Source organism: Bos mutus, chromosome 9 (assembly GCF_027580195.1).
Source record: "Bos mutus isolate GX-2022 chromosome 9, NWIPB_WYAK_1.1, whole genome shotgun sequence".
NCBI lineage: Eukaryota > Metazoa > Chordata > Mammalia > Artiodactyla > Bovidae > Bos > Bos mutus.
Window position 1 is genome coordinate 95,906,829 of NC_091625.1, and position 18,237 is coordinate 95,925,065.

At 49.8% G+C, this 18,237-nt stretch overlaps 1 protein-coding gene across 1 annotated transcript in view; it reads left to right on the forward strand.

Annotated features, from left to right (window-relative positions):
• Positions 1-578: 578 nt before the first annotated feature.
• IGF2R (insulin like growth factor 2 receptor) overlaps positions 579-18,237 on the forward strand; it is a 102,244-nt gene continuing 84,585 nt past the window's right edge. The window contains 1 exon segment of the mRNA XM_070376983.1: positions 579-939. Within this exon segment, the coding sequence (XP_070233084.1) occupies positions 767-939 (173 nt within the window). The 5' untranslated portion in view covers positions 579-766.

The following is an 18,237-nucleotide window of genomic DNA, read 5'->3' on the forward strand; positions in this document are numbered from 1 at the left end:
CTCGACAGTCACCCTTTTACCTCCTTTATGTTTCAAGTTCCTATATCTGGGCTGCCTTCCTTATTGGAGGAAGCCCACGCTTGGGAAATCACATTGCCACAGGTTTGTGAGAGGCTCTGGTGGGTGTGTAACGGTGGGAACACCGCGGTGCAGGGCTCAGCGATCGAACCCCCGGAGGGCAAGAAAAGTGGGTTCCCATTCATTAAGGGATCGAATGTATGGTAACAGGGCTGCGCGGCGGCCTTTACAGCACTTAGGTTCTAAACCTCATTTTCCCCCTCCCTGTCCGTCGAGGGTGGGAACATGGGAGTCCAGGTTGGGCAGCACCTCCATCTCCCGAGATCGCCCCCGGGGGAGCCACGGAGGCGGGGGGGTCCCGCGGGGTAGCGGGGGGCACCGCAGGCCTGGGGGGGGTTCCCGCACCTGCGCGCGCGCGCGCGACGTGCCGCTTCCGGCCGCGCGCGGGGCCGCGCTCACGTGACCGGGCCTGGGCCGAGCCGGGCGGGCGGGGATCACCTGAACAAGCCTGTCACGTGAGCGGGGCGGGGCGGGGGCGGGGCCGGGGCGGTCACGTGACAGGCCCCGGGGCCGCCGCCGAGCCCAGAAGAGCCGCGCGCCCCTCGAGCTCCCCCGGCTCGTCCGTGGCTCCTCGCGCTCCTGTCCGTCTCCGCCTGCCACCCTGGCTGCACACCCGTGTCCCGGACGCCGCCCCCGGCCGCCGCGCGCCGCTCGCCCGGCTCCGGACGCGCAGCCCGGGCCCGGCGCGATGGAGGCGGCCGCCGGCCGGAGCTCGCACCTGGGGCCCGCGCCCGCCGGGCGCCCGCCGCGGTGCCCGCTCCTGCTGCAGCTGCAGCTGCTGCTGCTGCTGCTGCTGCTGCCGCCGGGCTGGGTTCCCGGGGCCGCGGGCACCCAGGGCGCCGAGTTCCCAGAGCTGTGCAGGTGGGTGGCTCGCCGGGGCACGGGCTTCGGTCGTGGTGCCCCAGCGCGCAGCGGGCGGGATGGGGGTGCAGGGGGCGCCCCCGGGGGAGGGCCCGGGGTCCCCGAATCTTCTCCTTGTGTCTGCCCGTCCCGATGGAAAGTTGCCACCGTGCCGGCGAAGGATAAGAGACCCGGGGGTGATCGGTGCCCACGGGCAGGGGGTGGGGGGCGCATGGCCCGCGCTGGCCCGGGGTCCGCCGTCCGGCCACTTGTGGCTGTCACCAAGTCCAGGGCGGGTTTGCGTGCGTGCGAGCGGCCGGGTGACACCCTGTGGGCGCCCTCACGCCCAGCGGTGCGCCTGCGAAAAAGTTGGGAGGACGCAGGAATCCCCGGCTTCGCTTTGTTCCCACTCCACGTTTCCCCCAAAGTTCTACCAGCGGGGCTTCAGATGCGCCCCTTAAGGTGGACAGACTCATCCGTAGGAACGGCCGTGGAGTTGGCCGGGGGGTTGGTTTCATTTGCTGATTGATTTCCTCCATGTGGGTTTTCCATTTTTAAAGTAGCTTTTTCTGCAGAAGTTGACTTTTTTTTTTTTTAATCGGGAGAATGGAGGGTGGTCATCCAGTATTGGCTTTCGAGACTTCACCCTTCACTTCTGCGAGCTGAACTTCCTGTCTCGCTGTTCACATGATGTCATTGTCTCCGGGTGGATTATTCTAGTGGAGTCTTTTGCTTTGGGAACCATGATTGTATAATCGTTGGTCCCAGTGAGGACTGTTAAGTGTTCTGCCATGGCCGGGAGTCCCGGGGTTGGAGAACTGCCGATTCCATGTATTTTTCTAACCAACCTTCTCTGGACTGTTTAGGATGATGGAAAATACAGCTTTTAATTAATTTTTTAAAGCTTGGTGAAAAAGGGGTGAAAAGTTCTGGAAGAGTCGTGGACAAACAAGTCAGCAGTTATCCCTGGCACTAGCAAGTCACCTCTCAGAATGAAGCCAAGTTTAGCCCACTTGGACCTGAATTTTGAGCTTACGGTGAGGTGTATGGGGTCTTCTTTGCATTAGAGATGGTCTTATTACCCCTGAATTGAGAACTTTCAGAAATTATTACCCTGAGGAGAGTGAGGCTGAACGCACAGTGAAGCGGAAAGGCCCATATTCTTTGTCCTTTTTTGGAAAGGTATTGGGGGCCCGAGGGAGAGTTAACTGCACATTAGTTTGTAGGCCAGTTAACTGCCCTAAGATACATAGTTACTCATAGAAGCCCCCTGTTACAGTGAAAAGCTAGTCGCTGACCCAAGGTCAGGCTGTGACTGATTTTTAAAGGAGGACGTTTTTGGGGTAGTGGCTGCTGTAACCATATGCATCCATGAGAAATTAGCTCAGCTTGGCCTAGTGGTGTTGGTCTTGGTTGCTGGCAGATTGGAATTGATTTCTTAATAAAGTTGGCCTCAAGGGCAGACCCCTACTCTGGAGCTGCTGCAGGAGACTCTTGCTTTTACTTTAGGGTAGTCATACCACGCCTGGACCGTGGTTCACAAACTCATCTCCAGATGGAACTTGGCCTCTTGGTCCAGTAGGAAATGGCCGTTGTATCTTGAAACGCCTCTCCTCACGGTCACACGTGGGCCTGACTTAGCAAGTGCTTGACAGTGTCCTGAGGGGACTTGCATTTTTTTAGCATGTGCCTTCTGTGGTCTTCAGACAGGTCCTTTTTGCCAGGCTTCTGAGGACTGCAGCCCCAGCTGGGTTGCAGCTGGGTGGGCTTCAGCACGTTTCTTTCCCGTTACTGCTCTGTGGTTTCACATTCAGACTTCTCTAAAGCCGCGTTTAACAGTCTCTACTTCAGACCCACTCCCTGAAATTTGAAATTTGTTTTGTTTGTTCCCGTTTCAAATGCATACCTTGGCTTAAATACTGAAAACATTTTTACCCCCCTCTAGGGAAGGGATTTAAAAAAAAAAATCTGTTTTCTTGAATGAAGTCAGACTGCCTAAAAGTTCCTTCACTGTAGCGCATATTTAAATGGGAATGTGGGCTGATCATGTCTTTAAGTCCACTTTGAAAAATTCTACCGAGTGGCCCTGAAGCAGGCTGTTTTCTGCGGCCTTTTCTTCCAGCCCTGGGCGTCTGTCCGTAAATAGCTGCCCAGGCCTCACCGTGAGTGTGAAGAGCAGACTTCTGCTCTTGGTGTTTGCGCTGCTTGTCGGTGGCAGCGGTCCCCACGGACACAGGGGCACATTCCAAACGTCCGCAAATTGGTTGCTGGTAACGAGGAACACGTTTTTCCGTGGAAGACTCTCCCGGTTCCTGGTGGTTTGCTGCTTGGTGCAGTCCGCAGCCACCTTCTCGCAGGTTTGGGGTGCCTGGACACCTTCTGGTGGCCGCGAGAACCCTGGCAGGCAGGTCTCACGGTCCCTGGAAAGGGGGGTTGATTCTGGGGCAGCGGCCTCTCCTCCCAAGTCTAGCTTTTAGATCCCGGGAGGGTACCTTTCACCTATGGCCCCTTAAGACCAACAGGAGGGAAGTTGGGACCCGTTTCAGGGAGGCCTGCAGGGCACCCATGTGGCCCAGACCCATCTTGGGGTGAGCGTGGTGGGCAGGGGTCGTCCCCAAGTGGCTCGTTAGCAGAAGGGATGAAGGCAGCAGAGGAGGGACTGTGCTTGCAGCAGCTTTAGCGTCTTTAGCCGGGTGCTGCAGAGCAGGGATGACGACGGCCAGTCACCCAGAGTGTATCTGCTCTCCCGGCACTTTGAGCGCGTGTCCTTTGGACAGCCTCAGTCGTGCGATTTTGAAGCTTCGTGAGGATGGATGCACCCGGCGAGTCCTGCACTGTGGAAGAAGTCGGAGGTTTTAATCCCTCGGCTGTTTCTTGGGAGGTGGTGTGTGGTGGAAAGAAAGCATTGGAATCCAGAGGCCACCTTGGCCGCGGTGGGTTTGGCAGGCACGGCGGGGCTGGGGCGTGGAGTGCTGAGCTGTGTGGGATGTGCAGAGGTTGGGGGGCAGGGTCTGCGGGGACAGGAGGTCAGGGGGCAGAGGCCAGAGGCCGTGCGAAGTCACCCGAAGAGACCAGAAGGCCCTCCGCTTGTCCACAGCTTCACCCTCTTCTGTACGAGATACACTTTGTAAAAGGCCGTTCTACACGTGCGTGGTAATGGGTGACTTTCTACCCTTTATTTTGGTGTTAACGACATTCTTAATGAGTGAAGGCTTAACAGTTTATACGAGTTATAAAATAATGCTTTGGGCTGTCTTGATTTAAGTAGTTAAGTACCTTAAAGTGTATTTAGAACAAGCTTTCCCCCAATTGTTTCTGTATAAAAGCTGCAACTTTTTTTTTTTTTTATTGAGGACAAGAGAGTAATGAAGCCAGCTGGGAGTTGAGGTTGGTTTAGTTGATGTCTCTAAGGAGACATTTTTTTCCCTGCGATTTTTCCGAAGGAACAGTGCTTATATGCCTAATTTGGGCCACATGTTGAACCTGGATCACATCCACTTGTGTGTATATGTTTCTTGCAACAATAAGTGTGTGTGTAGCCCAAGATTATTAACTGTGGGTAGACACATGCTTTAATTCTTTAAATTCTTTAATTCTTGTCAGGACCATCATCCTGACAAGATCCCAGGGAATGAACTCCTGATTGGGCTTCGTATCTTTTATCAGTGTTTCACAGAGGGAGTTTTAAAAGATGGGGTTGAGTGAAATCATTTAGGTGTCTCATCTTTATTTCGATCTTGGCATGTATAACTGTGCTGTGCTGGGAAGAGAGAATTCACAACGGTCGCAGAACGGGGACTGGTGGAAGAAAGTAACTCATTACTTTGCAGATACTGTTCTTTTTCTCCTTTTTTTTCCCGCCTTTTTTTATTATCCCAGCCAGGAGCTGTTTTGGCAGTGACCCCACTGGTCATGGAGGTGGAGGTAGCTGAGATCGGATATACCTGTGAGTCCTTTGTATTTTCCGCATAGCTGACTCATGACCAGTGAGGGACAGAGGCCTGAATTCTTGTTAATGGTGTCTCCTCACCTTTAATCCTGGCAAGGTGACAAAGGACTCATTTATTCTCCAAGTGATCCATCGACATTTCTTAAGTAGGGGGGAAAACTGGGAGGGGTTAGAGCTGGAGACACCACCCTCTGGACAGCACTGGATCCAGAGAACTGGTGGCCACCACTGCTCCCCTTTTGCTAATTTTACTTTATTAAACTTTTGAATTTCTTTTGTTAATTTTAAGTAATGTGTAATCTAAGTTTTGATTTTTTTTTTTTTTTGACCCAAGACTAAACTAGATGTTACTAGTTTTTTGGGCTGTTACAAACAAAGCTGTTGTAAATATTCATGTACAAGATTTTGTGTGGACATATGCTCTATTTTTGGATAGACACCTAGGAGTGAGGTTGTTCAGTGGCTGGGGAGTGAGGGTTGATTTTATGGGAGCTGCAAACTGACTTCTGAAGGGGTTGTCCACGTTGCATCTCCATCATCGGTGTGAGAGTTCCGGTGTTTCTTCGTCCTTGTCAGCACTTGATCTTGTCAGTCTTTTTAATTTTAGCCATCCTAGTGGGGTTGTAGTGGTATCTCAGTATGGTTTTAATTTTCACATCCCTGCTGACTCATGACATTGAACATCTTTTCTTGTATTATTTGGATGCCTCATGAGGTTGAACATCTTGCATGAGCTTATTAACCACTTGAGTATCTTTTGTTGTGATTCTCAAAAAAATCTCTTGCCCCTCATCCCTGAACACACTTTTTGGGGGTCATCTTTTTGTGTTTCAAGAGTTCTTTATGTTTTTGGAGTCAGGTCCTTCCTCAGGTCTGTACCGGGTGTATTTTCCCCACAGTCTTTGGATTGCTTTTTTTTTTTTTCATTAATATGTCCTTTGAAAAATAGGTATTTCTTAATTTTGATGAACTTCAGTTTACCTTTTTTTTTTTCTTTTTAAATCAGGCTTTTTGTAGCCTATGAAATCTTTGTACTGAGGTTTCTTAGCCTTAGCACATTTGACATTTGGCCTGAATAAATATTTGTTGTGGGGTCTGTCCTTTGCATTGTGGGATGTTAAGAGCACCCCGTTTTCCCAGGTGGCTCAGTGGTAAAGAATCTGTCCGCCAATGCAGGAGATGTGGGTTCAATCCCTGGGTTAGGAAGATCCCCTGGAGAAGGAAATGGCAACCCACTCAGTATTCTTTCCTGGAAAATTCCATGGACAGTGGAACCTGGTGGGCTACAGTCTGTGGGGCAACAAGGAGTCCGACATGACTGAGCACCCACACACGCATTTCCTGATGTTTTATGTAGGAAGCTTGCGACTGAGTTTTTAAGTGAGTTCAGGCTGCAGCTTTCTTTGCTGTATTATTCTTGGATGAGTTCAGTATCAAGAATGTTTTGCTTTGTGGGAAGAGCCAGTTAGTTTTTAGTATATTGTATGATATGGAATAGTTTTTGCATAGGATGGACAATTTCTGTTCCTTAAATTTTAGTAGAACTCAGTGGTAAAACTGTCTGGGCCTGTGCCTCTGTGGAGGTAGAACGTGGTGGAGGAGGAGTTTTGGTTACTGCTTCAGTTTTGTCTGTTTACTCAGATTCTATACTTTTTCTTGAGCAAGTTTTGATAACCTGTATTTTTCTAGGAAATTGTCATTTTAATTATGAATTCACATATAAATACGTAGCATTTACCCTTATGCTTTTGGAAATACCTTTTGAATCTGTAGGTAAATGTAAAAAATTCCTGATGTTAATTTATATATTTTTCCTGCTAATTAGGTTTACTAAAGATTTTCCTAGTCTTTTTAGTCTTTTCAAAACAACTAGTATTTATTTTACCATCTTTGTCACCATTAATTTTTTATTTTATTTATGTTCTCTGTTGTTAACTTTAAAAAATTTCTTTAAAATTTTTTCTAATTTTTCTTAAAAATTTTTTTCTTAAAGAAATTTCTTTTAGTGCAGTAGAGTTGATTTACAATATTATGTTAATTTCTGCTGCACAAAAGGTGATTCAGTTATTCCTGCATGTTCTTTTTCATCTTCTTTTCCATTTGGTTTATCACAGGATATTAACTATAATAGTTTCCTGTGCTGTACACTAGGATTTTGTTATTTATCCTCTTTTTTTCCCTAATTTAAATTGAAAGCTTAGATCTTTTAAATCAGCTTGAGTGACTAAACTATGAATTTAAAGCTGTGGGTTTCTTTGTCTGAGTACTATGCTACTTATGGGTTTTGATACATAGATTTTTCATCCTTCAGTTCTAAATATTTTCTTCTTGTACCCCAAAATGCTATTTGAACTTCTTGGATCCACCAGTTTTTAAAAATTTTTCATTCTCTAGGTAAATAGAGTTGTCCCCTCATGTGGGCAGTAAAAATGTGAAATTGTGGCCTAGAACCTCCTTGAGTTGCGTGTTCTGTGTGTTTGGGAAAAAAAGGTTCTTTCTTTGGGTCAAAGTTTCCTTATTGTGCTGTTTGGCCTCGCTTTATCATAGCGCATACTCCGTCCTGCTGGGTTTGTTCTTTATGCTTTGTATCTGACCTCCATTGTGGGCAGGGCTCCAGAAGAATGGCTCTGTCCTCTTTCCCAGCCTAGCAGTTCTCCTGTTGTTTGTAAGCTCTTCAACTTTTTTCTGTTTCTTAGAAACATTCCAGCAGGGTCTAGAGTTGATGTATACTCACAGCTGCCTCTTCATGGTTGCCACGACTTCGCTCATCCCTTGGAAGACGTAAAGCGCTCCTCGGATTGCTCTATGAATTGCTCTTTCCTTGGGCCCAGTGTCTTTGTTGGCATCTGTCATCCCATTTTCATGGTGTGGGTGCCCTTGCGACGGCTGGTGCCTCTTGATTGTGCTCTTTGCATCGAGCCTCCGCTGGGACGCTTGTGGCCTCTTTTTGCGCAGCTGTGCAGGATGGAGCTGGGAGCAGTTGTTGAAGCTTGGCTGCAAGTTGCTGGGGGGAGGCGGGGGGATGGGCAGGGCGTTCCTCTGGCTGGTGTGTCCCTGTGGCTGGTCTTAGGTGCTTTTCCGTCCTCCTAAACATCACTCCCAGCCCTGTTCCTGCTCGGAGACAGCTGCTGGGCCCTCGTTGACGGCCGCTGGCAGAGGACAGTGTGTTCTGCCTGTAGCTGGAGTCCGCAGAGCTGGATTTCTGAGTTGGTGGTGGCCAGTCACCTCTTTCCTCTGCATCTCAGTTTCTTCCTCAGGAGGGCTGGGAGTGGAGTTTTGGAAGTCACTGTCCTGCTTTCGAATGTGGACTCTTTCTCCTCTTTACTAGTTGGAAAGCCTCACGGGCCAGTTAACTGACCTGCTGAGATTTTGATTTTCTTCTGTGTCAAATCAGGGTGCAAATCACGTTTTTAGGGTGGTGTGAGAACCAGAGTGTGTCTACGTGCCTAGCTACCCTTTGTGGTCATAAATGGTGGTGGTGGCGGTGATTGCTTTTTTCTGCAAGTTAGGGCTCTGTGCGCCAGGTCAGTGATATTTTTAGCTGGTTCCTCTGCACCTCCCTGGTTCTCTTAGTGTCCAGGGGCTTTTTGCCTCAACACGAGGGCGTTTCTTCTTCATCCATCCTATACATTGGCACTCCATGGGAAAGTTCTTTTGAGAAAGAAGTGTTTCCATCATTTAAAGTTTTAAAACCACGGGGCTGTGTGATTCTCAGGGTCTAGTTTGCATCCAGGCTTCTGCGGTTCTGAGGCTCCATTCTTCAGGATTCCTCCAGCTCCCAAGTAGCAGAAAGCCCAGCTCGAGTTTGCTTACACAAGGAGGAGCTTGCTGATAGGAGGTGTGGGGTTGGGGCGGGTGCCAGGTGCCATATGTCGGGTGGCCCCGGGCCCTTTCCTGCCTTTTTTTTGGCATTGTCCTCCTTCCTGTGGTGGCCACATTAGTCCACCACCCCGGGGAAGCGGGGGAGTGCAGAGCCTCCAGATTTTGTTTTTTGGTAGAAGGTCCTGAAGCCCCCGAGGACTTCTGCACGGGCGTCAGTGCTCTGGAGGGGCCCAGTCCCGTCTCCCTGGAGGCGGGTGGGTCTTGGATTCCAGGGCGTCTGCTGTAGGTGGGGACTGGGCGCAAGAATGCAGGCCAGTGGGAAGCGTTGTGAGAGCCCTTCGCCAGCTTCACGGTGCCGCAGGACTTAAGAACCAGCTGCCACAGGCGGGGTTTTGAGGTGCCTGGAGTGGTGCGTCACGCCTATTTCTGTCCTCGTGGTAACCAGCGCGGGGGGCCGGCCTGTGTGCATCCTCCATGGCTGGGGTGGGTGGAGGGGAAGATCCCAGCCCCTCTGAGTTCTGCAAGCATGAAGCTTGCCCTTCAGATGGGCCAGAGACCTTGGGTGGGATTTTTATGTTGTTGCTTTAAGATCCTTCCATGAATCTCTGGAGGGTGGCTTCCCCCCCGCAGGGCCAGGGGGTGGGTACAATTTTGCACGTGTCACTCTTCACTTTGGGGCTCAGAGATGTAAGAAATCTGAGGTCTTGAAAGTTACCAATTCGAGTTTTGTTTTGAGGTAGAGGGAGTAGGGAAAGATGAAGGAACGTGGAGACAATGAAGCCTGGCCTTTGCCGGCGGGCGGCCAGGGAGGTCTTTTAAATCAGAGCCTGTGTGCTTAAGGGGATGGGAGCCCACTCCAGCATTCCTGCGTACAGAATCCCATGGACAGAGGAGCCTGGCGGGCTACAATCCGTGGGGTCATGTGCAATTCTTCCCACGTACGTGTGTGCGGGAATAAACACATGGTGTGCACGTGAAGAGCTCTTCCAGGAGCTGACTGGCCACTGGATGTTGACTTGTAACGTTAGTTTGTCGCCATCTGGGTGACTCGCTCTAGTCAAAAGCCAGTTAGACATCTTTAAAACACTTGTTTGGTACTGAAAGCCTCTCCCCAGCACCCCAGCCTGCAAACAGAAACCCCAAACCACGAACATGGATGTGCTGAAGGGTGGCTTCTTAGAAATGACAAGGATGTGTCCCCACTGAGTCACCCCTCCGTGTCCTCTGAGGCCCCTCCGCCTGCCATCTGCCGGAGGAGTGTCACCACAAACAAAGCGAGAAACCCATGTGGCTCACTCTCCGCACTTCTGAGTGTCCATCCTTCGGTGGAGGTGGGTGAGTTAGCTGCTTGGGTGAGTGAGCGAGCCTAGGGAGAGGTGTATGGGGCGGGGCTGTTGGAGGGTGCTGGGTCTGCAGGCCTGTCTGTGGGGGGGACTTTTGCTTTTTTTTAGGAAGCGAGGGGGGTCACCTGCACATCTGACCCAGGGAAGGGTGTGTTAGGCAGAGGGATCACATTATCAAGTGTTCCAGCCAGGATGCTGGCTGACGTGGCTGGGAAGTGGCAGAGGGGCCGTCGTGTAGCAAGAGCAAGAAAGAGGGTGGGAGACGGGAATTTTTGGAGAGGGTTGGCTGGGGCCACGTCCCATAGGCCATCAAGAATGACTCTAGAAGAGAGTGTGTAGGTGTGTTTAACTGAATCCCTTTGCCATGCAGCAGAAATGGGCACAGTGTTGTAAGTCAACTCCATTTCAATAAAAATATTAAAAAAAAAAAAAGAAGAATGACTCTGAATTTTATTCTGAGGGAGGCGGAATCCTGGGAGGATTTTGAGCCCAGGAGTGACCTCGGGTGGGGACGGCCCGAGGGGAATTTTTGCCGGACCAGGTAAGCGGTTATAACAGATTGGACCAGGGTCGTGGTGCAGAGTGGTCCGATTCTGGGGACTTTGAAGGTGGAGCTGGTGGACTCTGCCTAGGACTGGATGTGGGATGGGGTGGGGTGGGGGGAGAGGGACTGAGCTGAAAGGATGGAGCTGCCGTTCTCAGAGGGGGTGGGGGATGGGGAAGTAGGGGCCGCCTGGAGAGCCTGGGTGGAAGTTGTGACAGTGTGGGGGTCATTCCGAGGAAGTGCCCTGCGGGGGTGGGGAGCCGGTGGGGCCGCAGTCCTTTTAGGTGGCATGAAGGTGACGCTGACGTGGCCCTGCGCTTCCTGTTGCCAGCAGCGGGTGGTAAGGTTTCTGAGTCGTGTGACCCCAGCATCTTCAAAGCAGAGACTGTTCTCCTGCGGCAGCCTCCCTTTGTGAAGAACTCACCCTGGGTAGTGGCCCCATCACCATCCGAACTAACCGGCTGAGCTGACTGCCCGGAAAGTAGGAAGATGAGGGCTTCCCTGGTGGCTCTGTGGTAAAGAATCCACCTCCCAAGGCAGGAGACATGGGTTCGAGCCCTGATCCAGGATGATCCCACGTGCCGAGGAGGAGCTAAGCCCATGCCCCCATCACTACTGAGTCTGTGGTCTGGAGCCTGGGAGCTGCAACTCCTGAAGCGTGAGCACCCTAAAACCTGTGCTCTGCAAGCAGAGAACTTTTGCAGGGCAGCAAAAAGGAAACCCTGCTTGCCTCAACTAGAGAAAAGTCTGCACAGCAATGAACCTGGCATGGCCTCCCCCGTGCCAAAAAAAAAAGTTAGGAAGGCAGACTTTCTCTTGTCCTAGTGGCTTTGGAAGCAGGGGCAGGGTACTGGGTCCGTGAGGGTTTGGGGGACGTTGGTGATGGCCTCTGAGGGGACTGAGCCTTAAAGTTTGATCTCTATGCCATGGGCCGAGTTGATGTTAAAGGCAGTTGAATTCCGACATCCATGTGATGATTAAGGAGGAGGTTCAGCCTGTAATTCAAGCCTTCGTTTTGCATTTGAGGAACAAAGTAAGAAAGCACCCAGATTGTAAAAGGGGCCTCACGGAGCAGGGTTGAAACCCTGGCCTGCGTCCTGGGGCCGTAGAGTCGCTGGGAGCAAAAATGCAGCAAGTGCAGCAGCGGGCTCACCGCCGCCCTTGGAGGCGGATCTCGGGTGCGGAGGGCCGTGGCCACCGGGTTCCTGGAAGCCCCTTGAGGAAGAGCGTGTCTGTCCTTTTCCCCAAGTTTCCGATCCATCAGGCCTTTGTTCTGGTGCAGCTGGTGGTTGCGTGGTGCGGGCTTGGGTGGGCCCGAGTGCCTGTCCTGTTCTGAGAGATCCCAGGAGGCAGCTGGCGTGCGTGTGTCTGGGTGTGTGTTCTGAGCTCCCCCCCCACTCTCTGTCTTGAGCTTCATCAGCTCCGTGGACCTGGCCCCCAAACCAGGCTCCCACCTCAATCCTGGCAGTGTCGTTAGGTGACAGTTCTTTCGAAAGGACTTAACCAGGCCAACTCAGTTTTTAACCCGTCTTTGAGTCCTGCTGGTGATCCAGATGAGGGCTTAGGTGACAGTCCCTCAACAGCTCCACGTTTCCAGTCTCGTTTTCCTGGTGGTGGCTGTGGGGTGGATGACTCTTGGCGACTGGAAGGTGAGGCTCTGAGTGCTTAAGTGTGTCCCGAAAGGCTGGGTCGGGGGGTGGGATTCAGGCCCACGGGTGTGGGCGCCTTACCCATCCCCTTGGCACCTCGTGGCTTGCCTTGGCTTCTCGGGACCTCTCCCAGACACTCAGGGTGCTGGCGTTAGAGCCGTGCCTGCCGACCCCCTGGCGCCTCCACTTTCATGCCGACCGGAGTCTCTCCTCCAGCGTGATCGCTCTCCAGACCACTGGCTTCCTGCTCCCAGACCCTGTGTCACTACAGGGAAAACCAGAAATTAATGTCTGGCATTTCCTTTTTTTTTTTTTTTTTTTTGCTGGCCTCATATCTTTATCCACAGCTTTGTGGGTTTGTTAGAATAGGAAGTGAAGTACTTCCTATATAAGTTTTGGCCACGATGCTCTATCAAACTCTTGTGTCCCCCTGCGCCTGCAGATCAGGGTGCTTATTCCTTGTGCCAAATCAGATTCTTCTCTCGTCGTGTCGGAAGCAGAGGGTTATTGACAACAGGGGTTACATTATGCTCTTGACATTTCTGCTGCAAATGTGCGTTTGGAAACCCTGCCTTCCTTTCCCCCTGCCACCCCTCCCCTTTCCCCACCATCCTCCCCCTTTGCTATTTTAGGAGAACGTTCCAGATTTTTGAGGGTCGGTGGTCTGGAGGGATGAGCTGAGAAACTCTCTGATAATGATAAGAGGCAGTGGTGAGCCAAATGTTCCCTGAGTGTTTCGTTAGAGCCCTTGGATGTAGGCCAGAAGCAGAGAAATCTTTTTTTTTTTGCTGTTCAGGTTGGAAAGACTTTGCATTCCCCTCGTCCCCCAGATTTGGTATTGGCTGCTCACTCTAGATTTAAAAAAACAGTTCTCTAGGCAGTGACCATGTTACGTGAATTTACTTGTATACCACCAACTTTTTCTTTTAAGGAAACCAAATTATAGATTCACACGTGCTTGTTAATTTTACTGCTGGTTCCATTGTACTTCTCATCTGCTTTATATACTGATGATTGTAGGCCAGTCATCAAATGTTTCATGGCCACATGACCATTATTACCATAACCCCAGGACTTGTGGGAGTGGGGGAACTAAGATCTCTAAAGAACATGGACAGAATGAAGGTTCATGGAGCTGCTTTGTGTTAGAGGGGAAGGGACTCAGTTTTCTGAGATTTGTTTTTTTTTTTTCTTTAAGGTGTTGGGCATTCCAAACATTTTATAATTAAACTGTATGTACTTTGTTTTATCTATTTTTTAAAAATTTTACCTAGTTTTGGCTCTGCTGGGTCTTGGTTGCTTTGAGCAGGTTTTTCTCCAGTTGCTGTGAGCTGGGGCTGCTCATTGCGGAGGCTTCTCTTGTGGCGGAGCGTGGGCTCTAGAGGCAGAGGCTTCAGGAGTTGCAGCTCATGGGTGTAGTTGCTGCTCCTCAGCATGTGGAATCTTCCCGGACTAGGGATTGAACTCACTTCTCCTGCCTTGGCAGGCGGATTTTTATCCACAGCATTATCAGGGAAGTCCTAGACTTCAGTTTGGATGTTAGCTGTTTTAAGAATTAGAAAGAACCACCACATTGTATTTGCAGAGTGTTACACTTCTGCAGGTATTCAGTGGTGATGTGTACGAAAGCTTGAGAGGTGTCCTGTTAAGACACCAGTGTCAAATAGCTGAGAGGAGTCGTCCAGTTGTGGCCGTCTGGCTTTTTCTTTTGCTTTCTCTCTTTCGCACGGACGTTGGCACCACGTTGGTAGAGATGGCTCTCTGTTTCTCTTTGTGAACCTTTCTGATCTCCAGGCAGTTGTGATGGCCAGTTAGATTGGCTTTTTCCTTGCTGCCTCCGATTCGGTCCTGTTTTGACCGGGTCGGGCTCTCAGTGTGGCATTTGCCGGAGACAGTATCGGGAAGGTAGGAACGCCTTGCCATCTCTGTTGGTTGACGGTCTGCTCGTTGTGTGCTTCCTTCTAACTGGTGATCTTCTAATTGGTTGTGTGCCAGCACTTTTCAGGATATTATGAAATGTAAACCAAATTAGATTAAAATGGAACCTCTGGGCCTTGGAACAGATGCAGACTGACTGCTGTCTGTCGTCCAAGGTGGTTTCGGCAGAGGCCGTGGGATCACGGTCAAGGGCAGATGGTCTCAAGCTTTCTTGAACTGAGGGACCACAGCCTGTGTCCTCAGTTTATCTGGTGAGATGAATCGTCCACCCCCAGGGCCTATCTCAGCCACAGAATTCAGTTTGAGACCCAGGTTTGAGATTCCCTGGAGAAGGGAAAGGCTACCTTCTCTAGTATTCCTGCCTGGAGAATCCGGTGGACAGAGGTCCCTGGCAGGCTACAGTCCATAGGGCTGCAGTCCATGGGGTTTGCAAAGAGCTGGACACGACTGAGCAACTAACAGTGAGCTCAGAAAAGTGTTTTTTTTTTGATCAACATGGTGTGGAGTGGCCTGGATCTTCACAGAAGTCTTCACCAACAGCTTCTCCCCAGGGGCCACACTCAGGTGCATTCACTCACTCTGCAAATCGGCACTTGGGGTCTGCCATTTCAGGGGCACCTATTGCGACAAGACTGAAGCTCCTACAGTCTCCTGGAATGCTTTGCTACCTTCACTGTTGTACTTAAAAGTAAATATCTTCTGAAAAGTTAAAAAAAAAAAACTTAAAAAAAATTTCAGATAAATGAGGCAGTTGATCTTAGTGTGAGTATTTGCCCTTGGGGCTGGGATGGACCTGGGCTTCTGCCTGGCGTTGTCATTTCATAGCTGTGTGACGTTGAATAGGGGGTTTCATGTCTCTGAGCCATGGAGTCTGGCTGTAAAGTGGAGGAATTAGAGAGGGTTGAGTAACCGTGTACAGTGCCTGGGCGGCCTGCTGTACAGAATCAGGACCCGGGGTCCACTGGCCGGTTTCCTTCCCAGCCTGCCAGCATATGTTGATTCTGTCCATGTATATGTCCCTATGTCATTCTGGGATGGAGGACACTCCTGTCCTGAGTCATGGGGCAGTGGGAGATACCAGGCACATAAGATCTACCAGTGGGTGGTGGGAAATGCCAGGAGAGTTGGTGTCAGAGCTGAGGATAACAGCAGGGGCCAGCCCATGCGGTCCAGAGGGCATTGTGTGCAGACCTGTGTGTCTAATTGCCAGGTTTGCCTCGAAGTGAACTTGGGAGTTTTCAAGAGCGGGAGGGGGACATTGGCTGATGATGTTTCATACTCTGGAGAAAGAGGTAGCATGGCAAAGATTTTGCTTGCGTGTGCTACTTTTCAAAGCCAGGATTCTTGTCCAGGTGGTTTTGTGTCCAGAAGAGCGCTGCTAACTGAGGTTAGGCTGTCTCCTCGCAGAATTGGAACTGATTGTAAGACCCCGAAGTGGGCGGGGCCTCTGGGTGCTGGTTCCCAAAGACCAGGCACTTCCTGGGGTTCTGCTCCATCTCCTCGCGTCCTGTTTCTCACAGATGAGAGGGGGGGGACAGCTTAGAACCACGGTGTCTCATAGAAGTCTTGGCCTGATAGGAGAGTCAAGAGTTCTGTGAAGATGCCCACTGGGCTTTTACACCATCTGCATGCTAGTCCATGCTTGTAAAGCAAATATATTTCAAACATGTGTGTGTGTGTGTGTGTGTGTGTGTGTGTGTCTGAATAAAGACTACATTTCCACCCAACTTGGAGATATTTTCTTCCATGGTTTGTTCCCCGCTAAAAGTTTAAAATTTTAATATTATAGCTCATTTTTCTCTTTGGTCTGACACGTTAGACTCATTTTTTCCTGTTAGTTTTTTTTTTTCCCCTTCTTTATTTATGTAAGCCCCAAAAGCTTAGTGTATAGACTTTTCTGGGAATCTCAGCTGAATGGTCTCAGTTGCTTGGCTCTTAAATAAATCTTACCGTTGTGTTTCCTCATTTTGGCTGTACGTGTTCACCTCATGTAGAGAATTTTCTAGTGGAAAACTTTTGGACGAAATATTAATATTCCTCTAACATTTCATTAAATTTTATTTAGTCTATGTACTTTTATTGTTTCTGAAGCCATTCTCTCATTCTCAAATACGATCAGAGTGCTTTAAAACTTCAGCATAAATTTAAAGAATGATTTCGGCCTCGGCCATTCTGGTAGTTTGCCTTTCAATCTTGGCAAGGAGGCTAGGATTATCTAGTGCCAAACGCGTAGTTCTCTCAAGTGCTAACGGATATTTATTTGACTTTCACATTTAGGGAAATCATCTTTAAAACGTGTTTATTAAGGATGATAATTTAATCTAACTGAGGGGCACAGAAGTTGACGCTGTAGGTTTTGGAATATGCTTCGTGAGTTTTCAGATTGATGATTTCAACTGAACAATCATTGCTGAGCTCCTAACGACGAGGCGCTGGGCGTGTGTGTCTGTTTTAAAGCAGAGACGTGTCTGTTGGAATCGGACCCTCTCAAGCGCTGACTGAGGACTCTTCACCCAAGAGCTGCAGTTTAGGTTTGTGAGTTGCTGCCTTGTGTTGGTGGTTCAGGCAAACCCTCGAAGACCCGGCACTCGAGTACTTTCACGGCACCCTCCCCCCTTACTCCCATAACCACTTATCGTTTTGATGAAGCTTGACAGAACGCAAATATGAAATACAAGTAGAGAAAAGAAATACGATTGACTCGGGCAGCGTCTTTCTAGGAACTCTGATTGCCAGATCGTCAGGACAGCACCCCCCCCCCCATTTTCTCTCTCCTCTCTTTTCTGCTCCACTCACACATGCTGCTTACATCTGCCTTATTTAACTATCACCTCTGCAAAAATGGCAGTGGGTTTCTGTTTTAAGAAAAGCGTAGTGTTTTCAGTCACCATGTGCATTTCTTTCGAGTTGATTGCTACCAGTTCACTCATTCTAAAATACCTTCACACACCTCTCGTGTTGTGGAACGTTTTCATGATGCCAGTGCTTTAAATTTGGTGTCTGCTATCCTGGAAAAACTTAGGGGCCCTGAGTAAGAGATTCACAATTTGCCTTAATTTAACTGTATTTAATAGAAAAGTCTACTAATACTCTGCACATAAAAACACTAGCTTAAAATTTTAAGGAAAAATCCGTAGCGTGGATCTTTGAGCAGCCTGTTTTTGCTTCAAGTTCAGAATCAAAACTGCTTTCTTTAATCTCTGTGACCCGGTGTTCCCATCTCCTGGATCTCATCTGCTGCTTGCTCTCTCCACCTCGCTCCAGCCACAGGGCCCTTCCTTCCCTTCCATCCGTGTGCTGTTTATTCCTGCCACAGGACCTCGGAATGACTGGTCAGTCTGCTGGGATATCCTTCCCACCAGGTCTTCCTCTGGGTTGTGCATTTTGTCATTCAAGTCTTAGCCTGAGTTTTATCTCAGTTACTCTTCTGGATTCCAATCACATTTCTGTTACTTTGTTACTCTTTTTGTGTTACAAGGTGGAATTCTCCTGTGTGTTCGCTTACCTGTTTATTTTCTGTCCTCCCCTGGAATATACACTCCAAGAGGGCAGGGCGTTTTCGGAATGATCATTGCTTGATCATTTCTGTACTCCTCACTAAGTACTTAAGACTTATTTGTGAAGCGAATGAAGAAAGGTTATGAAGGTCAAAAGAAACAGGCCTGGATAGATGACTTGCTGGCGCCTGGTATTACTTGGGTCATTTTCTTGGTTCATGGAGCTCTGGGCTTGGGGAGGTAAAAGGTGTTACTGGTAGGAAGGCTGAGTTTATAGTGGTAACTGCATCTGAGTCCAGTGTCATCCCAAGGCCGGCGCTTGCCAAAGCACTCCAGCCTGTTTTTCAGGTTTCTTGAAGTTCAGTGACTGTCAGAACTCCCAGCGGAGCATTCACAGCCCTGTCTGAGTGCTGACATGTGCCCAGGTCCTTGGTTTCCTGGCAGATGGCGTTGATCAGTCCCCAGATCTGGGTTCAGGAGCACACTTGGCTCCTTGTCTGCCAGTAACCTTCCTTTTGGGGTTCCTCATTGCTGGACGGGGCTCTTGGGGAGACTGCCTGTGGGCAAGGAAGGGTGT